This window comes from Salvelinus namaycush, chromosome 18 (genome assembly GCF_016432855.1).
Source record: "Salvelinus namaycush isolate Seneca chromosome 18, SaNama_1.0, whole genome shotgun sequence".
In the NCBI taxonomy this organism is placed as follows: domain Eukaryota; kingdom Metazoa; phylum Chordata; class Actinopteri; order Salmoniformes; family Salmonidae; genus Salvelinus; species Salvelinus namaycush.
This window is the reverse complement of record NC_052324.1, coordinates 29,910,230-29,935,430: the sequence shown is the minus strand read 5'-3', so window position 1 is coordinate 29,935,430 and position 25,201 is coordinate 29,910,230. Positions and strand designations below refer to the sequence as shown.

General features: G+C 46.6%; 1 protein-coding gene across 2 annotated transcripts in view; it reads right to left on the bottom strand.

Annotated features, from left to right (window-relative positions):
* kat6a (K(lysine) acetyltransferase 6A) overlaps positions 1-8,651 on the bottom strand; it is a 34,769-nt gene extending 26,118 nt beyond the window's left edge. Inside the window, exons 1-2 of one of the 2 annotated variants that reach the window (XM_039013672.1) lie at positions 8,493-8,651; positions 5,157-6,565 (exon numbers count right to left, since the gene is read on the bottom strand). In XM_039013672.1, the coding sequence (XP_038869600.1) occupies positions 5,157-5,816 (660 nt within the window). In that variant the 5' untranslated portion in view covers positions 5,817-6,565; positions 8,493-8,651. The remainder of the gene's footprint in view (positions 1-5,156; positions 6,566-8,492) is intronic. The other variant, XM_039013673.1, reaches the window with a different exon arrangement.
* Positions 8,652-25,201: the final 16,550 nt, after the last annotated feature.

Here is a 25,201-nt window from a genome sequence, read left to right as displayed (position 1 = left end):
CCCGCAGTCCCCACCTCCTCCTTCCCTCCCGCCATCCCCACCTCCTCCCGTGTCCACCTCCTCCTTCCCTCCGTCCATCCGTGTCCACCTCCCTCACTGTCGGTGTCCGCCTCCCTCCCTCCGTATCCACCTCCTCCCTCCCTCCGCATCCACCTCCCTCCCCCTGTCAGTGTCCGCCTCCTCTCCCCTCCCGCTGTCGGTGTCCGCCTCCTCTTCCCTCCCTCTGTCGGTGTCCGCCTCCCTCCGTATCCACCTCCTCCCCCGTCTCCCTCCCTCTATCGGTGTCCGTCTCCCTCCCTCCGCGTCCGCCTCCCTCGCTCTGCGTCCGCCTCCCTCGCTCTGCGTCCGCCTCCCTCGCTCTGCGTCCGCCTCCTCTCCCCTCCCGCTGTCGGTGTCCGCCTCCTCTCCCCTCCCGCTGTCGGTGTCCGCCTCCTCTCCCCTCCCGCTGTCGGTGTCCGCCTCCTCTCCCCTCCCGCTGTCGGTGTCCGCCTCCTCTCCCCTCCCGCTGTCGGTGTCCGCCTCCTCTCCCCCCCCGCTGTCGGTGTCTGCCTCCTCTCCCCCCCCGCTGTCGGTGTCTGCCTCCTCTCCCCTCCGTCGGTGTCCGCCTCCTCTCCCCTCCCGCTGTCGGTGTCTGCCTCCTCTCCCCTCCGTCGGTGTCCGCCTCCTCTCCCCCTTCGCGCCGCGTCCGAATCCCTCCCCCTTCGCTCCGCGTCCTCCCCCCTCCCTTTGTCGGTGTCCGCCTCCTCTCCCCTCCCGCTGTCGGTGTCTGCCTCCTCTCCCCTCCGTCGGTGTCCGCCTCCTCTCCCCCTTCGCGCCGCGTCCGAATCCCTCCCCCTTCGCTCCACGTCCTCCCCCCTCCCTTTGTCGGTGTCCGCCTCCTCTCCCCTTCCTCTATCGGTGTCCGCCTCCCTCGCTCCGCGTCCGCCTCCCTCGCTCTGTCCGTGTCCTCCCCCATCCCGCTGTCGGTGGCCGCCTCCTCTCCCGCTGTCCGCCTCCTTTCCCCTCCCGCTGTCGGTGTCCGCCTCCTCTCCCATCCATCGGTGTCCGCCTCCCTCCCTCCATATCCACCTCCTCCCCCCGTCTCCCTCTATCGGTGTCCACCTCCCTCCCTCCGTGTCCACCTTCCTCCCTCCCTCCGCGTCCGCCTTCCTCCCCCCTCCCGCTGTCGGTGTCCGCCTCCTTTCCGCTCCCCCCCTCTATCGGTGTCCACCTCCCTCCCTCTGTCCGCCTCCTTTCCCCCCATATGTCCCTTCTCCGCCAGCCCTCTCTCCATGTGAGTCCACCCCTCTCCCTGTGTGTCCACCCCTCTCCACGTGTGTGTTTGTGTGTGTGTCCACGTGTGTGTGTGTGTGTGTGTCCACCCCTCTCCACGTGTGTGTGTGTGTGTGTGTGTGTCCACCCCTCTCCACGTGTGTGTGTGTGTGTCCACCCCTCTCCACGTGTGTGTGTGTGTGTGTCCACCCCTCTCCACGTGTGTGTGTGTCCACCCCTCTCCACGTGTGTGTGTGTGTGTCCACCCCTCTCCACGTGTGTGTGTGTGTGTCCACCCCTCTCCACGTGTGTGTGTGTGTGTCCACCCCTCTCCACGTGTGTGTGTGTGTGTGTGTGTGTCCACCCCTCTCCACGTGTGTGTGTGTGTGTGTGTGTGTCCACCCCTCTCCACGTGTGTGTGTGTGTGTGTGTGTCCACCCCTCTCCACGTGTGTGTGTGTGTGTCCACCCTTCTCCACGTGTGTGTGTGTGTGTGTCCACCCCTCTCCACGTGTGTGTGTGTGTGTGTCCACCCCTCTCCACGTGTGTGTGTGTGTGTGTCCACCCCTCTCCACGTGTGTGTGTGTGTGTGTCCACCCCTCTCCACGTGTGTGTGTGTGTGTGTCCACCCCTCTCCACGTGTGTGTGTGTGTGTGTCCACCCCTCTCCACGTGTGTGTGTGTGTGTCCACCCCTCTCCACGTGTGTGTGTGTGTGTCCACCCCTCTCCACGTGTGTGTGTGTGTGTCCACCCCTCTCCACGTGTGTGTGTGTGTGTCCACCCCTCTCCACGTGTGTGTGTGTGTGTCCACCCCTCTCCACGTGTGTGTGTGTGTGTCCACCCCTCTCCACGTGTGTGTGTGTGTGTCCACCCCTCTCCACGTGTGTGTGTGTGTCCACCCCTCTCCACGTGTGTGTGTGTGTCCACCCCTCTCCACGTGTGTGTGTGTGTGTCCACCCCTCTCCACGTGTGTGTGTGTGTGTCCACCCCTCTCCACGTGTGTGTGTGTGTCCACCCCTCTCCACGTGTGTGTGTGTCCACCCCTCTCCACGTGTGTGTGTGTCCACCCCTCTCCACGTGTGTGTGTGTGTCCACCCTCTCCACGTGTGTGTGTGTGTCCACCCCTCTCCACGTGTGTGTGTGTGTCCACCCCTCTCCACGTGTGTGTGTGTGTCCACCCCTCTCCACGTGTGTGTGTGTGTCCACCCCTCTCCACATGTGTGTCCACCCCTCTCCACATGTGTGTCCACCCCTCTCCACATGTGTGTGTCCACCCCTCTCCACGTGTGTGTGTGTGTCCACCCCTCTCCACGTGTGTGTGCACCCCTCTCCACGTGTGTGTGTGTGTGTGTTTGTGTCTCCTCCCCTCTCCCCCTCTGTGTGTGTGTGTGTGTGTGTGTGTGTGTGTGTGTGTGTGTATGTGTGTCCACCCCTCTCCCTGTGTGTGTGTGTCCACCCCTCTCCCTGTGTGTGTGTGTGTCCACCCCTCTCCCTGTGTGTCCGTCCACCCCTCTCCCTGTGTGTGTGTGTCCCCACCCACCCCTCTCCCTGTGTGTGTCCACCCACCCCTCTCCCTGTGTGTGTGTGTGTGTCCACCCACCCCTCTCCCTGTGTGTGTGTGTGTGTGTGTGTGTCCACCCACCCCTCTCCCTGTGTGTGTGTGTGTGTGTCCACCCACCCCTCTCCCTGTGTGTGTGTGTGTGTGTCCACCCACCCCTCTCCCTGTGTGTGTGTGTGTGTGTCCACCCACCCCTCTCCCTGTGTGTGTGTGTGTGTCCACCCAACCCTCTCCCTGTGTGTGTCCACCCACCCCTCTCCCTGTGTGTGTCCACCCCTCTCCCTGTGTGTGTGTCCACCCCTCTCCCTGTGTGTGTGTCCACCCCTCTCCCTGTGTGTGTGTGTGTGTGTCCACCCCTCTCCCTGTGTGTGTGTGTGTGTGTCCACCCCTCTCCCTGTGTGTGTGTGTGTGTCCACCCCTCTCCCTGTGTGTGTGTGTGTGTCCACCCCTCTCCCTGTGTGTGTGTGTGTGTCCACCCCTCTCCCTGTGTGTGTGTGTGTGTCCACCCCTCTCCCTGTGTGTGTGTGTGTGTCCACCCCTCTCCCTGTGTGTGTGTGTGTGTCCACCCCCCTCCCTGTGTGTGTGTGTCCACCCCCCTCCCTGTGTGTGTGTGTCCACCCCTCTCCCTGTGTGTGTGTGTGTCCACCCTTCTCCCTGTGTGTGTGTGTGTGTGTCCACCCTTCTCCCTGTGTGTGTGTGTGTGTGTCCACCCTTCTCCCTGTGTGTGTGTGTGTGTGTCCACCAATCTCTGTGTGTGTGTGTGTGTGTGTGTGTCCACCAATCTCTGTGTGTGTGTGTGTGTGTGTGTGTGTGTGTGTGTGTGTGTGTGTGTGTGTGTGTGTGTGTGTGTGTGTGTCCACCCCTCTCTCTCCCTCCCTCACCCCCACCCAGCCCTGCAGCTGGTCACCAGTCTCTCTCGTCCTGGCATGATACTCACTGGGCGCCAAGTGACTCTTCCCTGACCACCTCTTTTCCCTCTCTTTCTCCTCCTGCTGCAGGCCTGAGACAGAGGGCTGTAGAGCAGCACTCGCCCCTGGCAGCTGCCCACAGAGAACTAAGCCCAATGCTTATAGGGCACTCCGCTCACCCTGCTTCCTCCTGGAGTACACACCACCACTACACGCTGACCCGTCCCCCTGAAAGAGACAGTGAAAGCCGGACCAACTGACTGCCACAGCGATGCTCCGCTGGTCGTCTCCCACATGGTGCTTCTCTGACCTGTGGACGGACCTGTTCTACCTAGGCTTTCTCTTTCACAGCTCTCTAACTGTCTGTCTGCCGGTCAAGGGCCAATTTGGCTATAACATGTTGCTTTAAGTCGGTCATGTAAATCACACAAAAACACACAACAGAGCTCAGAACTCTTTATCAGCTACGTCCCCTGCTTATATTCAGAAGCTAATCTTTGAAATGTATTAAACCATTTAAGGGCTCTAAACTGACCTTTTTCTCCCTTCTTTTTTTACAAGGAACACGTGTACACCTAAGTTAAAAAATGTAGGCGGAGACAAACATTTAAGAACATAATTTTAAAAAATTGATATTAAAGCTAGAATCCTTACATTTTTCTAGGCGCACTGCCCACAAATTTCAAGTCACACAGGAAAATATTTAGGTTCATATGTGAGTAAAATGGTTGCACTCTAAAGCCCTGCATTTGACACCACTCACTCCAAAAAAGACATTATCAATCAAGCCACGCTGTGCAAACAGTGTGATCACGCAATATGGAAGTTAATGCCCTGGAAGGAGTTAGAGGGATTTTGTTTGTGCACTGTGCACAGACTGGTTCAAGGTTTTACAAACTCTACTGCATGGCTGCCCGACCTGGCTACTAATTGCATGAGATAGTTACATTTTTGGCATTAGGTCTTCCCTGGCAGCCCTACAACCACATGGGAAACCACTTTATAAAATATCATTCTAGCTCTGCTAAGATTGATTGTGTGGTGTGCTGCCTTCAGCCTTCATTGTTTGTTTACTTCTACATGATCATCACTGGTCTTCAACCATCTCCCTGACCACCTTCCTCTAATCAAGCCATGGACTGTCCCTCCGTCTTTAGAGGATGCATGCTCTCAGACTTGACCTCTATTGGGTGACCTAACTAAGGCTAGGCTACTCATGATGTATTGCTTGTTTGTTTTTTGCTTTTGAAGCGCTTTGAGATTTTTATAAAAAGTGCTATAGAAATGTAATTAATTATCACTTATTCTTTCCACTGCCACAGGGGACAAAAATGACAGATTGCTCTTTTTACAGTTAACCGTTTTCACTTACACTGTAGGTTTACAGAGACATTACATTGTGTTTATATTTGAGAAAGTGAATGTAGGTGCATGGCTTACCTTGTCCTTTTCGTGTGGCAGCAGGCGGACAGGTGGGAGGGAGTCCAGCGCCACGGTGCCTGTCCCATCCAACTGGGAGCTACGGCTGATGAGGTGGAACAGCGGCCCATTCTTGGCCACCCTGCCGTGGGCACACGCCCGCTTCAGTGCCACTCTCAGCTGCTGGTGGAACAGCCCGGGCCCCATGGAGCCACTGCCAGACAGGTAGGCCGCCACGTCCCCCTGGCACTTGAGGAAGCGCTCAACACTTTTTAGGGTGGAGCCCCCTGGCTCATGGAGCCCCTCCAGGGAACGCTTGATCAGCTTGTTCCAGTCCAGCCCTGGTTTCTTCCCAGAGCGATGGTGGCTCCCGCCATGGCCCACATGCCCATGATGACCACCCCCTCCTCCACCGCTGCCCAGGCGGGGCTTGGGGTAGGCCAGGCGGCCGGGGTTCTCCGGATCCTTGTAAGAGTTGAGCCCCTTGTTAGAGACTTTGAGGATGGTTCCATCCTTGACACTGAGCTCCAGCTGCTCCAGTATAGTCTTGCGGTCCAGCCCATGGGACATGGACACAGCGTTGCATATCCTCTCCTCCGACGGCCGCTGCTTCTGCTTCTTCACCTTCTTGATGGCCTCTAGGATCCAGTTGGTGTACATTGGGTTGGCCAGCTTCACCATGACTGCGGCTGGAGGTCGCAATGACGACACACACACAAACACACGCCCGTAGCGGGCAAAGGGTAAGAATCCCGCGGCCCAGGCCGCCTCCTCCTCCTCCTAGCCCCTCTGTCCGAAGACTATCCTTTGTCCCGGGGCCGCACAGAGAGTCCCTCAGAGCCTGGTCCTGAGCAGCACGGCAGGGAACAGCTCACCATAGCATAGGCTCCCCTGCCAACCCCCCCAATAAAGCTTGGTCCACCCACTACCTCTCCCGGCAGGGTCAGTTAACCTGTGGGAGAGCAGTGTCGTGGAGCAGCAGGTACTAGACTAACTCTGGAGCTGTGGTGGACCCACACACACTACAACAATAACACTTAGGTTTCTCCCACTACTGCCTGTTGCAAAGGGCCGAGGGACAAACGACTACAACCTGACGATTCAGTCTCCCCTCAATGTAAATAAGAGGCTCTCAGTGTGATGTGGAAACCGTGACTGTCATCTTGAGTTAAAGATCAGTTGTACTGTAAGGGTAGAATCAGGACAGTGGGAGAAAAAATGTTTTCTGTAGATTATTGGAATAAACTCTTTTGCAGAAGGATGTAAATGTGTTTCATCCGTGCGGCTCCACTCCTTCACCCTCTTTCTCTCCTTCGCTCTCCAGCGGTATCCACTTGTTGTCCGGACTGGAAGGGGACAGATATCTCACCCCAGGGAGCAGCGAGGGCTGATCACCTTCATGCACAGTCAACTTCAGCAGGAAACGCACCCTGCAGAAACAAAGGACACACACATGGAAGGGTCAGAAACTATGTGCAAGAGAGAAAGCAGCAAGACGGTCACATTCTGCAGGCAAAAACTGAAAGAAAAACATGTTTAAGTTTTGTATTAGAGTTGAGGGTAATTCTGCCATTTCAAAACATTTGCTTCCTTTAGTGCCTACTGAATGTAACCCTCAAAAGACATGTACTAAGACACTCCTCAAACAACAGCAGCATGTAAACAAAGTAATGCTTGGCAACTACACACAGACACAGTTAGGGAGCACACATCTTGTATGAGATGGATATATGCTGCCTGAAGTCTAGATCAACATTACCTGACATGAGCACTGTTTATAACACTGAACATAACAAAAACATTTAGGACAGGAAGAGAAAACCCTGAGCAGAGGGCATAGTTAGCTCAGAAGGACAGTGCCAGACTAGCGTCTGAGTAGGTAAACATCAGCCACTGTGATGATCTCTAATGTAGATATGGAGGTAACTTTACATTCTGTTCTCCATTTTTGTGTAAATGCAGATTCTTTAAACCACAAAACCAGAACTCTCATAAGTGTCATAGTAAACACTACAGAAGAAAGCCCTACCTCCTTTATTTACATTTTATAGTATATTATCTTTATATACCTAAGAATTTCACAACATGGGCTCATGAATTGGGTGAGAAAACAGACATTGATAAAAGGTCATAACAACAACAGCCCAGATTATGGAGAACGGAAAACATTGTTGTTGAATTCTTGACATTATGATTTTGCCAAGCCACATGGTTCTCACTTTGAACAGCAAAACAAATAAACTGAAATAGCTAAATAAACAGAACACTACTAGCTATCCACATCTCATGTTTTCAGTGCCTTGGCTTGATTTCAGCAAGCATGCTAACGTTAGATATATTTGTATTCCATGTACAACAAACATGATCTTGGATTACATTTGTGCAGTAGCTGATTAATATATCGTTAAAAAAAGTGACCTAAGGTAGCTAACGTTAACGTTAGATGTGTTCGTTATCTGGCTAAACATCTGTCTCATTACTGGTAGCTAGCTATAGTAACCATGTTAACGTTAGCCATTTATTTCAAAACAGATTGGTGTTACCGTTACTATAGCACAGTTAACTAACAGTAGTTAACGTTAGCTAGCTAGCCAAGCAATAGCCAAGTGTCTCACTTTCTCAACCTACTCCTCTGTTTACTCTCACTGATATGATAGGCAATTAGCTGTGTTGCTACAAACCTTCCCGCGAACTGATATTGCTAATTTGCTTGCTAGAAGTAACGAAATAGCTCAAAACAGTAACAACGTGTAGCTAGCTAGCTGTCTTAAGGAAACCAGTGCTTTGACACAATCAACAATGACCAGATTCCTACAACGCCCGAGGTTTCAAACAATAACACAGGCAACAATCACAAGGAACAATCTAATTTAGAATAGAATGGATGATATTCACGATGAGATCGCTGACTGCAAATGCACAATGTAAGTTGTAAACGGCCATAACCGCTATCGGGAAAGTGACAAAATGACGACTTCATAGTGGATAATTTTTCAACGTTACAATATATGTTCTATGGCCGTTCGGCCTCCTTCGCCTCGGCTCTGGGTGAAAATATTTCCCGCAAGACGCGTCTCTACACACGGCTACCTATCCCTCACCTTTCCTTACTTCCTTCCTGCATCACCCACCCACATATTGCCTGCGGACTGCGATGCGGTGAAGACAAGGCCGTTGGAGCGAAGTAGGCCTCCGCTCGCTCGCTCGCTCGCCACCCCCCCCTCGCGATCTTCATCTCCCTGTACCCCGTTCCCTCTACCTCTCGCGGTTCCCAGAAAGCTAGGACTGGTCCAGTTCGGGTTTCAAAAGGAAGCTCGGAGACCTTGTAATATCCTCTCCCCACTAGCCGCTACTCACCGGAATTTCGTGTCGAGTTGCCGAAGAGAATGTGCCAAAAATCCTTCGAATCCGAGACAACAACAAGCCCAAAAACGCAGCCAGAGACCAGAGGCTCCAAAGCTGACGCCATCTTTGAGTGAAACAGCAGCTCAGCTAGTGGGGGAGGGGGGAACAGTCGGGGCCAGGGACCGTCTGCGTCGTTCAAACTGCAAAGCCGAGTGGACAGGAAAACTCAATGCAAGGGGAGAGGGGGGGACAACGGAGTTGTAGCTGTGAGGGGTGGTTGTCGGTTGAACACATGAAATGGAAGAAAGGGAGGGACAGATGGTGGAGCAGAAAAAAAGGATAGAAAGGTGTTCTTGCTGTCTCCACTGGGCGCGCGCGCACACAGAGTGTCATTTAAGGGAACGTCTGAATTTATACATTTTACAGCTGGCTCGTGAGAGAAAAATCAAAGCAACTGAGTGTGGTTTTAAATGAGAGGGTATTTAAAGATCAAAGCGAGAGCCATCTCTACACAGCCCGGTAGGTTCTGCAATCTATTGTAGAGGCTCTGTTATCTATTAGAGCAGGAGGATGAACCAGCAAAGACACAGTGCCCCAAATAAATATCGGAGGCTTGTTACTAGTATCCGACTACGCTAGTATCATTCGACAAAGCGTATCTGTTTAGGTTGATCGCTGGTTCCTCGCCAGTCAGATTATTATGGCTAATATATTCATACCACAATAAAACGATTATTTTAAATGAGCGCAATGCCGAGCAACAGAGAACCACACCAACCGACACCGGAAGAAACGACCATAAATTGGAATTGACAGGTGAATCTTGTAACACCTTTTCCCGCTCATGAATGTTCTGCATTTCAGAAGGGGAGCTGTTTTCAAACAATATGGTATTGTTTGAAATAATAGCATATTTTTCATTTGCATATCATTTGGACATTTAGGGAACATTTCTTGATATCTCACTACACGATCTCTGAATCTACAAGTGCCACATTATGTGCTAAGTGCATTATGTCTTGTAGGGCTACATCATGCATGGATCAGTTTAATGCTATCAGTGAGTGATCTTATTCATACGATTTTATATGATTATATCAACAATGTATAATACATTAAAATTGTCACATCCTACTGGTCACAGAGGTCAATTCAACGTATTTTCCACATTGGTTCAACGTAATTGAATTGAAATGACGTTGAAACAACGTTGATTCAACCAGTGTGTGCCCAGTGGGTTGGAACTGAAGAAATGAATTACATTCTTTAGTTTGCTTTTTGTTGAATAGAAAACATCAACGCCTGCCTGTATATCAACCAGGCAAAGACCAGCCCTCCCTATTCATGATGATCTTATGATCTCCCTGGACGCTAAATTAAATGATGTGAAGCTTTGTTTAAAATGATTAGCACCCTGCAGTCCTCAGAGAGGGATTATCAAGTCATAAAGGGAGCAATTAGATCATAGGAGGTTTTCACTGGTTAGAAAAACCATATGAGACAAAACATATGCACATTAAAGTAGCTACCCGTATGACACAGTAAGTAGGTAGGTAGATAGGAATGTAGGCAGGCAGGCAGGCTATTGTAGTAGCTTTTGACAGACAATAAATATATGAGTGCAAAAAAACATTCTAAACCAGCATGAAACTACCATTATCACATCAAATCAAATTGTATTGCTCACATACATACAGGCAAAAAAGTATTTAGTCAGCCACCAATTGTGCAAGTTCTCCCACTTAAAAAGATGAGAGAGGCCTGTAATTTTCATCATAGGTACACTTCAATTATGACAGACAAAATGAGAAAAAAAATCCAGAAAATCACATTGTAGGATTTTTAATGAATTTATTTGCAAATTATGGTGGAAAATAAGTATTTGGTCACCTACAAACAAGCAAGATTTCTGGCTCTCACAGACCTGTAACTTCTTCTTTAAGAGGCTCCTCTGTCCTCCACTCGTTACCTGTATTAATGGCACCTGTTTGAACTTGTTATCAGTATAAAAGACACCTGTCCACAACCTCAAACAGTCACACTCCAAACTCCACTATGGCCAAGACCAAAGAGCTGTCAAAGGACACCAGAAACAAAATTGTAGACCTGCACCAGGCTGGGAAGACTGAATCTGCAATAGGTAAGCAGCTTGGTTTGAAGAAATCAACTGTGGGAGCAATTATTAGGAAATGGAAGACATACAAGACCATGGATAATCTCCCTCGATCTGGGGCTCCACGCAAGATCTCACCCCGTGGGGTCAAAATGATCACAAGAACGGTGAGCAAAAATCCCAGAACCACACGGGGGGACCTAGTGAATGACCTGCAGAGAGCTGGGACCAAAGAAACAAAGCCTACCATCAGTAACACACTACGCCGCCAGGGACTCAAATCCTGCAGTGCCAGACGTGTCCCCCTGCTTAAGCCAGTACATGTCCAGGCCCGTCTGAAGTTTGCTAGAGAGCATTTGGATGATCCAGAAGAAGATTGGGAGAATGTCATATGGTCAGATGAAACCAAAATAGAACTTTTTGGTAAAATCTCAACTCGTCGTGTTTGGAGGACAAAGAATGCTGAGTTGCATCCAAAGAACACCATACCTATTGTGAAGCATGGGGGTGGAAACATCATGCTTTGGGGCTGTTTTTCTGCAAAGGGACCAGGACGACTGATCCGTGTAAAGGAAAGAATGAATGGGGCCATGTATCGTGAGATTTTGAGTGAAAACCTCCTTCCATCAGCAAGGGCATTGAAGATGAAACGTGGCTGGGTCTTTCAGCATGACAATGATCCCAAACACACCGCCCGGGCAACGAAGGAGTGGCTTCGCAAGAAGCATTTCAAGGTCCTGGAGTGGCCTAGCCAGTCTCCAGATCTCAACCCCATAGAAAATCTTTGGAGGGAGTTGAAAGTCCGTTTGCCCAGCAACAGCCCCAAAACATCACTGCTCTGGAGGAGATCTGCATGGAGGAATGGGCCAAAATACCAGCAACACTGTGTGAAAACCTTGTGAAGACTTACAGAAAACGTTTGACCTCTATCATTGCCAACAAAGGGTATATAACAAAGTATTGAGATAAACTTTTGTTATTGACCAAATACTTATTTTCCACCATAATTTGCAAATAAATTCATTAAAAATCCTACAATGTGATTTTCTTGATTTTTTTTTTCTCTCATTTTGTCTGTCATAGTTGAAGTGTACCTATGATGAAAATTACAGGCCTTTTTAAGTGGGAGAACTTGCACAATTGGTGGCTAACTAAATACTTTTTTGCCCCACTGTATATTTAGCAGATGTTATTGCGGGTGTAGCGAAAGGCTTGTAAATGGCATACATCTTAAAATATTAGAAAATGGTATCTTTCAAATATTTCAGTATTATAGTGATCATAAAATGAAACTGAACATAAGTTTGTTGAGATATGTATTGAGACCATAACCCCCCAAGTGCACAACATGAACATAAACATATAGCAATCAACATCAATGAATAATGTCATGCACTATGACAGAGATCTATGACAGAGATCATATCAATTAATGCAGAAGTCTGGTTTAACAAAAACAGTGGAAACACTCCCTGGATGCGAGTAAAAGGATGCATGGTTTTCTGCCAGACAGATCAACAGTGGGACTTTTGTTTTGGTCCATGCTGCTGTTTACATACTGGCCTATGAGGGGTTCAGAGAGGGCATTATATATTCTGATATTTCTTTATTTCTTTCTTTAAACATTTTTTTGCTAGGTATTATTACTGCACTGTTGGAGCTAGAAACACAAGTTTTTCGCTGCACCTGCAAATCTGTGTACGTGGCCAATGGACTTTGATTTGATTTGATTTTTACAGACAGGCAGGGTGCACAGACAGGAGGAGAGGCACTAACCAATAACTGCCAATAGCCTTGGCAGCTATAAAGACGGTCAGACAACTAGATTTTGAGCAGTAGAGAAAGACAATATCACAGAGTATCAAATAACGAATGAAAACATAAGGGAACATGAAAAGAAAATCCTTCTATGCCTGTTGCATTTAGTCAAAGAGAATACTTTATTTTGTAAACACAATGAAGAAACACTGCTGACATTACATACATGCATTCATGTGTAAAGAGGGTTGAATAGTCAGTGCAGCTGTGAGTAACTGACTGCAGTCAATCTGTGCAGTGGTGACGCCGGACCCATATAACTGTGCAAAGTTCCTGTTTTGGGGGTTGGGTGAGTGAGAGCTGTTGAGTCCTGCACAGATAGCTAGGCAGTGGCCAGGACTGCTTTTGTTCATGTGAACTAGCAAGCTTCCTGCTGTGGCTGGCTCCTAGCCAAGTCCCAAAACCCCACAGCTCACACCCCTCCCATCCTGGAATGGGCTGCTGAAACATAAAAAGGAAATTTCCAGGCCTGTCCGGCAAGAGCATGTCCCCACCCATCTCCACCCCCATGGCCCCTATTCCCTCCCCTCCCTCAATCCAAAGGGGACAGAGAGCAGCTGGAAGGTAAAGTGCAGCTTGTTGGAAACCTAGAGCCAGGGCCCCGCCTGACTGGACACACTCCAGGGATTGAGGTTTGAATTTAAAGTCAAGCCAGACACCTCTCACACACTCACAAAGTGGTGGAGAACTCTTTGCAGTCTTTCCTCTTTCTGAAATTCAGCTGAAAACACACGCTCCTCTGCTAGTAACTTAAAGTACTTTTAAAGTGCCTTGAAGTACACTTCTCTGTCATAGACATTGCCCAATTGAAAGATAAAGGAAGAGGTTGTTTGGAAAACTCTGAGGTTTGACAAATCAATTGTCTCGCTGACTGTGCCTTGCAATCCTTTCAGTGTGAGTACATTTAGAGATGTGCCACTGACAAGGTAATTTAGATTAACAACTAATTCTGACTCTAATATAATTAATCCTAAGTGGTGGAGTTCTGTATTCAGTAACAATGACAGACAGTAGCGCTACAGTACTGACATATCTATGACAAAGAGCTTTGTCAACTGTAACAAATCTGCATGTCCATGAAGGAACCTGTTGGTTCAAAACAGGAATATTACTCTGTCATAATGCAAGGCATTACTGTGACATACTCATTGTTGTACAGGCAATTTGGGTCCCTTTGGTACTGCTACCATAGCCAAACCCTGTTGGAGAGAATCCATTGGCTAAGGCATCATTCCAAAACACTGCTAGTTTGCCATACCCCAAAATCACAGAATTCTCAGACAAGTCTAGACCTTACAGCGGGATGCATGTCATAATTTAACGCCTCCCTTTTCATGTGTTAAGAGAGGAACATTATTGAAGGTGGTAAAACACATTTGGTGGTTTAACTCTGGCTTAGCTCCATTTCTGCCATGGGCATGTTCCTAGGGGGATAAACAGCCCCCAGTCCATTCAGTGTGTTGTTGGACTCCCTTTGTCTTTCCCAGACACAAACTTGGTTAAGGCTAGGACTCTCCCCTGGGGCTATAGTCCCTGATACACAGTGGTACCACATGCCGCTCTGCCTGAGAGGAGTCAGCGAAGGGATATCGAGGCCCCAAGTTGTATTTATCCAGAAGGTTCTTCAAACAGAGAAGAATGCTGCAATATCCTGGATGATCAGTGTTTCTGTTTACTATTTACATATTTATTTAGATTATTTCAAAAGAAAAAACAAACATTACACACAGAAAAAGTTGCGAGATTGGTGTACCCCACGTGATTTATGTCTTCTACAGTATGTCTTCTCCTACAAAAATAAGCTTGAGCATTCCCATGGACCAGTCAGTCTATAGACCTTGAGTTGTAATGTGTAGTCTCATACACTGAGCAGGATGCACCTCAGACAACAATGCCCCCTCCAAGACCCTTTCGCATTCCTGTGGGCCCTATTGGCGGGCTGGGGACTTAACCTCTGGAGCTCATTGTCTGCACTGCTTCTCTTCCACTCTGTCTCTGCAGACTCCCATAGTATATCCCCATTTTCTCACGCAACACTTACTTTCTCAATAATCTCCTTCTCATAAGCCTTCTCAATAACTAGTATCACCAGTGCTTCTGCTTTATTAGCTTCATTATGAGTTGGAATGAATGACTACTGGGGGCATGTGGGTTTGTCAATTAATTAACCTATAGGTAATGGAGAGTTCTTTGATATCTTAAGTGTTCTGTGGATATGCCTCTCCTTGAATACTCCCTGTTAATATCATTGATACGTATTCAAGATTATGACCCATATGAAATTTCAACATGGGTTACTTTTAAGTTGAGCCCTTATGTCATAGATCAAATAAAACACATGGTGTAAGTCCTCGCTAAGTATTCTATGATCCTCATTATTCATTTAGCCATTCAAGATAGCACATAATTAGGATCAGGTTTGTGTACAGATCTGTATGTTTGTCTCCCCCCTGTGTCAACCAGGGGAAACTAGAAAGATCAGGGGGAAATACGTTTAGAGCATATTTTTCTCATAAGATGCAGTAACGTCTCCCATAATGTACTATAGCCATGATGTCGGAGATAGTAGAATTGTTCAAATAAACAGGAAATGGGCATGTCACAGCTAATCTACAGGCCCTCTGTCCGCTGCCACATGCCCATAGAAGACCATTGCCTGTACTTCCTCTATAAGGTCATCAGTCTGCCACAACTTAACCTTTCTCCATCTACATCACAGACACAATTTACCTCCAGGCTAAGTCCCAATCCCTCCCGATCCACTTGGAATCACAACAACCCCTTTTACTGCGGGCAGCCAGCCAGGGCCTGGAAGTCCTCACTGATACCACCGCAAACAGAGAGAGCTTTAAGGTTGTCAATAATGACTCCATTTACTTAACACCGACCCAAACAACTGCTAATTTATCATGGTTGACGTCTGTCATGAACGGAGACAGATCATTTCTCACAGTCACAACCCCAAAGTTAATTTCTACAGATTCAGATCAGGGGCATATTCATTATGCAAAACCTAATGCAACAACCAAAATGAGCGTTTGTTATTGAACCAATGCATGTAGTCCATCCATCTCTGTTTCCGACTGTTTTCTTCTGTTTGGTGCCTAATGAATACGACCCCAGTATATATTTTTTGCAAGCCTTCCTGGGTAGCCTACTTCTATTATCCCTTCAAGGTCACCCAGCGTCTAGTTAGTATCATCCCTGTGGTGGGCTAGTCATCTCTGATATGGAGCCTTGTCCAGTGTCATGTTTATATTGACATTTTAGCCATTTAGCAGATGCTCTTATCCAGAGCGACTTACAATCAGTGCATTCATCTTCATTAGTGTATTCATAAGGTTCTGAACCACACGAGGCTGGTGAGGGGAGGACAGCTCAAAATAATGCCTGTAATGGAGTGAACGGAATGGTATTGAACACATGGAAACTATGTGTGTGATGTGTTTGATACCATTCCTAAAATTCCGTTCCAGCCATTACTATGAGCCTGTCCTCCCCAATTAAGGCGCCACCAGCCACCTGTGTTTTGAACCATGATTACGTTCTCGTCTAGGTTCTCCACATCGAAAACCTCATGCTATAATAGGTCCACTGGGGAATGAGCTTCCCTCAGAAACACACAGAGATACACACACAGGCAAACTACCCACTGAGCACAGACGTCATCAGTTCAATGTCTAGTTTTGATTTATATCTGGTTGAGTTGTCAACTAAAGTAAATTCTACGTAAAATACAAATAAAATGTCACCATCTCATTGGATTGATGTTAAAAGTTAGGTGATAAAAAATAGGAAATGGCCTTACGTCGATTACTTTTTGCAAATCCAATAATTTTTCGACATTGATTCAATGTCATCACATATATTTTGGGGGGTTGAAATGATGGGGAAAGAACTTTGATTCAACCAGGGTATGTTCCTCACCTCATCCCAAAGACACACCTTGTCAGATTGTGTCTCATCTAGTCCAGACATGCCCAGAACTCTTCTCTTATAGGTGTTCTATATTCTTCAACTGGGCAGCAGCACAGCTCTTCAGTTTAATGGCTGTCCCTCACTCAGAACATATTGTATGTTGGTTTGGCTTGTTAACATACCGCAAGTCACTTGTCAATCAAGTGACCACCACAATTCTATTCTACTTAATATTCTATTCAAATTAGACTTGTATTTTATTTACTCATATAAGAGCCCTGGGGCGAGTCACCTGCCAGCTAACACTACTACAACCATAGTAGCTGGACAGATCAGGAGAAAAACACAAATAGATTGGAGGAAGCCCACTGAGCACAGACGTCAATTCAATATCTATTCCACGTTGGTTCAACGTCATTTTATTGAAATGCCGTGGAAACAACGTTGATTCAACCAGTGTGATCCCAGTGGGAGGGGCCCTAGGAGCCCTTGGTGTTGCAGTAGTCCCCTCCACTCTTTGTTTCCCTCATCCTTCTGCTGTCCTTAGCTTTACAGGAAACCCATGCAGAGCTGAGGGAGAGTGACACCACGCAGCATGAATAATAGAAAGTTGAGAGCACAGATCCTCATCCTACTATAACACTAAGGTCCCGAGGAGCAGATATGAACAAAACTGTTAACACCATTCACCTCCTTAGCAGAGAAGGGATGTGTGGTGTAGAATGTATGTAACATTATATAAATCAAGTGTTATCTTGTTATTAAGGAAAGTTTTCTTTTGTTGGAATAGCTTTTGCACAATGTGTAAAAACAGATGTAGTGCAAGATCTTGTAAATCACTCATAAGTATCAATGACCCTATCGGTAAATGTTATTGTTCCATGAGCAGGAAATAACAATTGTGTTATTTATCACCTGGTGTCACACTCACTTTTTATTTAGAAGGATAGGTCGGCCTGCCAGGCCTATATAGTATATTAAAACCTGAGATCATAAAGTGGACCTATCCAGCAACAGCTGGAAAGTGCAGTGTAACATATAGGCCTACTACACACACACGTTGATGATTGAGAGAGGGAATGATAGAGTAGACGAGGAGAGGTTCAGTGGAAAGAATGGACTCCATTTTTGTAACTCTCCCTCCAGCTGTCAGCCCGCTCTATCCCATGGGGGGTTGCCACGGTGACAAGAGGCCACATGTCTTAGGGGCGTCTTTTTGGTCAAAGGACTCCATTGTTCTTGTGTTAAGCCGTGTTCTCTATGCCCGTCTGCCAGGCCCAGGGACAGAGGCTTCACACCCCGACACTCACACCACACACACAGCCCCACTGAACCCATTAAGTAGTAGGAGACGACACATTCAGCCCTACACTGCAATTACAGCACATATCACTTTTATAGACAGAAATTAAGGAACAAAGCTATTTATATGAGTCCAACTACAAGGATAGAACAAAGACAAATTGATCAATGACTCAGATTCTACTAATGATCTTATGTAAAAAAGACAAACTTATAACAAATAAGAATGTGTGTTCAAGTATTTCTTAGCGTGTTTGTAAAATGGCAGATTATTCCACATAGTAGTACAATGGCAAAATATCCAACAATGGATTGAATGTCAAGTAGTTGAGTAGGCCTGATGAATTGTTCGATGTATGTATTGTCCTACTGGCTCCACCAGATGGTGACATGTACCCACCTGGCCAAAATAACAAGAGGGATCTTGAAATTAAAAAATAGGTAATAAATCACTGCTTTACCCTTAGTTTACACACTTGACATAGACAAACTATATTTGTCTTGTAATACAGGAAACAGAGGAGCGAGCACGCCCCCATTCACATCGATGGGGCTGTAGTGGAGTGGGTCGAGAGCTTTAAGTTCCTCTGTGTCCACGTCACTAAGGAATTATCATTGTCCAGACACACCCACATAGTTGTGATGAGTGCACGACAGCACCTCTTCCCCCTCAGAAGGCTGAAAAGATTTGGTACGGACCCTCAGATCCTCAGAAAGGTCTACAGCTGTACCATTGAGAGCATCTTGACTGGCAGCATCACCGCTTGGTACGGCAGCTGCAAGGAACCTGACCTCAAGATGCTATAGACGGTGGTGAGTACGGCCCGGTGCATCACTAGGGCCGAGCTCCCTGCCATCCAGGACCTCTATACCAGATGGTGTCAGATGAAGGCCCAAAACATTTTCAAAGATTCCAGCCCCCCAGACCATAGACTGTTCTCTCTACTACTGCACGTCAAGCGGTACCAGTGCACCAAGTCTGGAACCAACACTACCCTGAAGAGCTTATACCCCAGAGCAATGGCTGCTAAACCGTTAAATAGCGCAATCAAATGGCTACCCAGACTAGCTGCATTGACCTTTTTTTTGCACTAACTCTCCTGCACTGACTCTACCCACACACTCAAACATATTTACACTGACTACCCAACACACATACTACATACGCCCACACAACAAGAACATGCATATAGACGCCACACACTTGCCACATACACTGCTGCCACTGTCTATTATCTATCATGTTGCCTCGTCACCCCTACCTATATGTACATAGCTACATCAATTACCTTGTACTCCTGTAAATCGACTCGGTACTGGTACTCCCTGTATATAACCATGTTATTTTTACTCATTCTATTTATTTCCTGTGTCACTATTTCTATAATTTTTATATTCCACTTTAACTCTGCATTGTTGGAAAAGGACACGTAAGTAAGCATTTCAATGTTAGTGTACACCTGTTGTTTACATATGACAAATATTAGATTTTTTTTTATTATTGGATGGGTTGGATATGGCTCTGGCTACATTTATTATTAGAAATACATACAGTCATGTGAAAAAGTAAATACATCCCCTGAAAAGTAGTCATTTTTTGTAAATATTTGGACAGATGTATATGAAGTCTTTACTTCAACACTATTGACAGATAAAGGTAACCTAATTTAATAAATGAAACAGATTATACTTTGCAATAATTTATTCATTAAAAAAAAATCGACAGAAATGCAATACCATAGTGCGAAAAAAAGAAGTACACCCCTAGCTTCAATAGCTGGTGTTGCCCCCTTTGGCTGAAATAACTTCATGTAGCCCCAAACCATAATGCCAACCGTCTCCATGCTTTACAGTTGGCATGAGGTTCTTCTGTTCAAAGGCCGTGTTTCGTTTTTGCCAAAGATGCGGCCAAACAACTCCACCTTTGACTCATCTGTCCAGAGCACATTGTTCCAGTAGCTTTGGTCTTTACCCAGGTGTTGTCTGCCAAACGTCAGTCTTGATATTCTTTTTTTGAGAGCAGAGGCTTTTTCCTGACCTCCCATGTAGGTCAAGTTTGTGAAGTCTCTTTCTGACAGTTGACTCATGCACTTCGATATTGATTGTGGCAAGAGAGGCCTGTAGATCCCTTGATGTTACCCTGGGATTTTTAGAGACTTCTATGAGCATCTTTCGGTCAGCTCTTGGGCTGAATTTGGTGGGACGACCTGTCCTAGGTAGATTGCCAGTGGTCTGGAATTTTCTCCATTTGTAGATGATCCATCGGACAGTGGAACATTGTACTTCGAATTGCTTGGAAATGGATTTGTAACCCCTCCCATACTCATGGCATCAATAATGTTACCTCTGAAGTCCTCTGAGGTCTTTTGATCTTGGCATGATGTGTTACCACATAGCCATATGGTTAAGACAAAACCAGACCAAGTTTCTAATCTTTATGGAAGGTTGGATCCTCCCAATGTACTCTCTAATGATTTCCTAATCATTTGCACCTGTTTTGGGGCACCTGATCCTAATTTTAGCCATTTTAGGTGATGGTACAGGTAGGGGTGTACACATTTTTTTCTGCATAAGGAAATTGCATTTGTGTTTATTTTAATAGTATAACATTTTCAAAGCAAATGTTTTTGTGTGTAATTTGTTAAATTGGGTTACCTCTATCAATGAATGTGGTTGGAATTTAGCTCAAATATCCATGTGTCCAAATATGTAAACCAAAAAAAAAGACAACTTTCAAAAGGGTGTACTTACTTTTTCACATGACTGTATATGGCTCTAGATGTAGCCAGTTACATCCCTCTACATAATTATATGGTCACCTCACCTACCTATGAAAATATGGATTTCTCCAAATGTTTTATCATGAACATAGGAGACCAATATTCAATCTACATTTCTGTGGTTATGTATTTTCTTGTCACTACACTTGTCTTTGGGATTTAGATGAGGGGAGAGTGACCTCTACTGGCCAACTATCAACATACAGAATTAACTGTCTAATTAAAATACAATACATGACCAAAAGTATGTGGACACCTGCTTGTCGAACATCTCATTCCAAAATCAATATGGAGTTTGCTGCTAAAACACCCTCCACCCTTCTGGGAAGGCTTTCCACTAGATGTTGGAGCATTGCTGCGGGGACTTGCTTCTATTCAGCCACAAGAGCATTAGTGAGGTTGGGCACGGAGGCATGGCTTGTTCGATGGGGTTGAGGAGGTCATGGCTCTGTGCATGCCAGTCAAGTTCTTCCACACCGATCTCGACAAACCATTTCTGTATGGACCTCACTTTGTGCACGGGAGCGTTGTTATGCTGAAACCGGAGAGGACCTTCCCCAAAAAGTTGCTACAAAATTGGAAGCACATAATCGTCTAGAATGTCATTGTATGCTGTAGCGTTACGATTTCCCTTCACTGGAACTAAGGGGCCTAGCCCGAACCACGAAAAACAGCCCCAGGCCATTATTCCTCCTCCACCAAACTTTACAGTTGGCACAATGCATTGGGGCAGGTAGTGTTCTCCTGGCATCCGTCAAACTCAGATTCGTCCGTCAGACTGCCAGATGGTGACACATCACTCCAGAGAACACGTTTCCACTGCTCCAGAGTCCAATGGCAGCGAGCTTTACACCACTCCAGCTGATGCTTGGCATTGCGCATGGTAATCTTAGGCTTGTGTGCGGCTGCTCTGCCATGGAAACCCATTTCATGAAGCTTCCAACAAACAATTATTTTGCTGATGTTGCTTCCAGAGGAAGTTTGGAACTAGGTAGTGAGTGTTGGAACTGAGAACAGACGATTTTTACGTGCTACTTGCTTTAGCACTCGGCAGTCCCGTTCTGTGAGCTTGTGTGGCCTACCACTTCGCGGCTGAGCCGTTGTTGCTCCTAGATGTTTCCACTTCACAATAACAGCACTTACAGTTGACTGGGGCAGCTCGAGCAGGGCAGAAATTTGGCAAACTGACTTGTTGGAAAGGTGGCACATAGGAGACCCCTCCTGTCTCAGCCTCCAGTATTTATGCTGCAATAGTTTGTGTCGGGGGGCTAGGATCAGTGTTTATCTGGAGTATTTCTCCTGTCTTATCCGGTGTCCTGTGTGAATTTAAGTATGCTCCCTCTAACTCTCTTCTCTCGGAGGACCTGAGCCCTAGGACCATGCCTCAGGACTACCTGGCCTGATGACTCCTTGCTGTCCCCAGTCCACCTGGTCGTGCTGCTGCTCCAATTTCAACTGTTCTGCCTGCGGCTATGGAACCCTGACCTGTTCACTGGACGTGCTACCTTGTCCCGGACCTGCTGTTTTCGACTCTCTCTCTCTACCGCACTTGCTGTCTCTGACTCTGAATGATCGGCTATGAAAAGCCAACTGACATTTACTCCTGAGGTGCTGACCTGTTGCACCCTCTACAACCACTGTGATTACTTTTATTTGACCCTGCTGGTCATCTATGAATGTTTGAACATCTTGGCCATGTACCGTTACAATCTCCACCCGGCACAGCCGGAAGAGGACTGGCCACCCCTCAGAGTCTGGTTCCTCTCTAGGTTTCTTCCTAGGATCCTGCCTTTTTAGGGAGTTTTTCCTAGCCACCGTGCTTCTACATCTGCATTGCTTGCTGATTGGGCTGTTAGGCTGGGTTTCTGTATAGCACTTTGTGACATCGGCTGATGTAAAAATAACTTTATAAATACATTTGATTGATTGACGATGGCATGTTAAAAGTCACAAAAAAGTCAAAGCTCTTTAGTAAGGTTATCCTACTGGCAATGTTTGTCTATGGAGATTGCATGGCGGTGTGCTCAAATTTATACACCTGTCAGCAACAGGTGGCTGAAACCGAATCCACTACTTTTGTAAATAGTGTATATGACCCATGCAAAGACCATTTTTTAATCGCATACATTAGTCACCTGCTATTTTATTTATTTATGTATTTACCATATCAATATGTAGAGCCGAATGTTTTCCTTTCCATTAGATAAAACATCCATTTCATAACTATACATTTTAGGGTGAAAAAGCATGATTCAGTTTAGGCTCTCTGTAATAGCCAAATTAGAGACAAGGAAAAATACATCCGGTCCAAAGGGGAAATGAATACCAGTAAGACTAAATACAATGGTATTTAATGTTGACATTTAATATTCACTATGATTACCAGTTGAGTTAGTATTGATTGGTAGGTCAGTAGATAATTGTGTGTATATTGACTAGCTTGGTTCGGGAAACCAGATCACTGCAGTCTAATCTATTGTAGGAAATAACTATAGCAGTAACTTTAATTGTTTAGAATTAAAAATATATACACTACCAGTCAAGTTTAACACCTACTCATTCAAGGGTTTCTTTATTTTTACTATTTCCTACATTGTAGAATAATAGTGAAGACATCAAAACTATGAAATAACACATGGAATTATGTAGTAACCAAAAGTGTTAAACAAAACAAAATATAGCCACCCTTTGCCTTGATGACAGCTTTGCACTCTTGGCATTCTCTCAACTAGCTTTTTTATTTTATTTAACTAGGCAAGTCAGTTAAGAACAAATTCTTATTTTCAATGACGGCCTAGGAACTGCCTTGTTCAGGGGCAGAACAACAGATTTTTACCTTGTCAACTCGGGGATTCGATCTTGCAACCTTTCGGGTTACTAGTCCAACTCTCTAACCACTAGGCTACCTGCCGCCCCAAGCTTCACGAGGTAGTCACCTGGAATGCATTTCAATTAACAGGTGTGCCTTCTAAAAAAATACGTGTGGAATTTCTTTCCTTCTTAATGCGTTTGAGCTTATCAGTTGTGTTGTGATAAGGTAGGGGTGGTACACAGAAGATATACATATTTGGTAAAAGACCAAGTTCATAATATGGCAAGAACAGCTCAAATAAGCAAAGGGAAATAATAGTCCAACACTTTTCTGGTTACTACATCATTCCATAGTTTTGATGTCTTCACTATTATTCTACGACGTAGAAAATAGTTTTAAAAAATTTAAAAACTTGAATGAATAGCTGTTCCATAACTTTTGACCGGTAGTGTATATACACTGCTCAAAAAAATAAAGGGAACACTAAAATAACACATCCTAGATCTGAATGAATGAAATATTCTTATTAAATACTTTTTTCTTTACATAGTTGAATGTGCTGACAACAAAATCACACAAAAATTATCAATGGAAATCAAATTTATCAACCCATGGAGGTCTGGATTTGGAGTCACACTCAAAATTAAAGTGGAAAACCACACTACAGGCTGATACAACTTTGATGTAATGTCCTTAAAACAAGTCAAAATGAGGCTCAGTAGTGTGTGTGGCCTCCACGTGCCTGTATGACCTCCCTACAACGCCTGGGCATGCTCCTGATGAGGTGGCGGATGGTCTCCTGAGGGATCTCCTCCCAGACCTGGACTAAAGCATCCGCCAACTCCTGGACAGTCTGTGGTGCAACGTGGCATTGGTGGATGGAGCGAGACATGATGTCCCAGATGTGCTCAATTGGATTCAGGTCTGGGGAACGGGCGGGCCAGTCCATAGCATCAATGCCTTCCTCTTGCAGGAACTGCTGACACACTCCAGCCACATGAGGTCTAGCATTGTCTTGCATTAGGAGGAACCCAGGGCCAACCGCACCAGCATATGGTCTCACAAGGGGTCTGAGGATCTCATCTCGGTACCTAATGGCAGTCAGGCTACCTCTGGCGAGCACATGGAGGGCTGTGCGGCCCCACAAAGAAATGCCACCCCACACCATGACTGACCCACCGCCAAACCGGTCATGCTGGAGGATGTTGCAGGCAGCAGAACGTTCTCCACGGCGTCTCCAGACTCTGTCACATGTGCTCAGTGTGAACCTGCTTTCATCTGTGAAGAGCACAGGGCGCCAGTGGCGAATTTGCCAATCTTGGTGTTCTCTGGCAAATGCCAAACGTCCTGCACGGTGTTGGGCTGTAAGCACAACCCCCACCTGTGGACGTCGGGCCCTCATACCACCCTCATGGAGTCTGTTTCTGACTGTTTGAGCAGACACATGCACATTTGTGGCCTGCTGGAGGTCATTTTGCAGGGCTCTGGCAGTGCTCCTCCTTGCACAAAGGCGGAGGTAGCGGTCCTGCTGCTGGGTTGTTGCCCTCCTACGGCCTCCTCCACGTCTCCTGATGTACTGTCTCCTGGTAGCGCCTCCATGCTCTGGACACTACGCTGACAGAAACAGCAAACCTTCTTGCCACAGCTCGCATTGATGTGCCATCCTGGATGAGCTGCACTACCTGAGCCACTTGTGTGGGTTGTAGACTCCGTCTCATGCTACCACTAGAGTGAAAGCACCGCCAGCATTCAAAAGTGACCAAAACATCAGCCAGGAAGCATAGGAACTGAGAAGTGGTCTGTGGTCACCACCTGCAGAATCACTCCTTTATTAGGGGTGTCTTGCTAACTGCCTATAATTTCCACCTGTTGTCTATTCCATTTGCACAACAGCATGTGAAATTTATTGTCAATCAGTGTTGCTTCCTAAGTGGACAGTTTGATTTCACAGAAGTGTGATTGACTTGGAGTTACATTG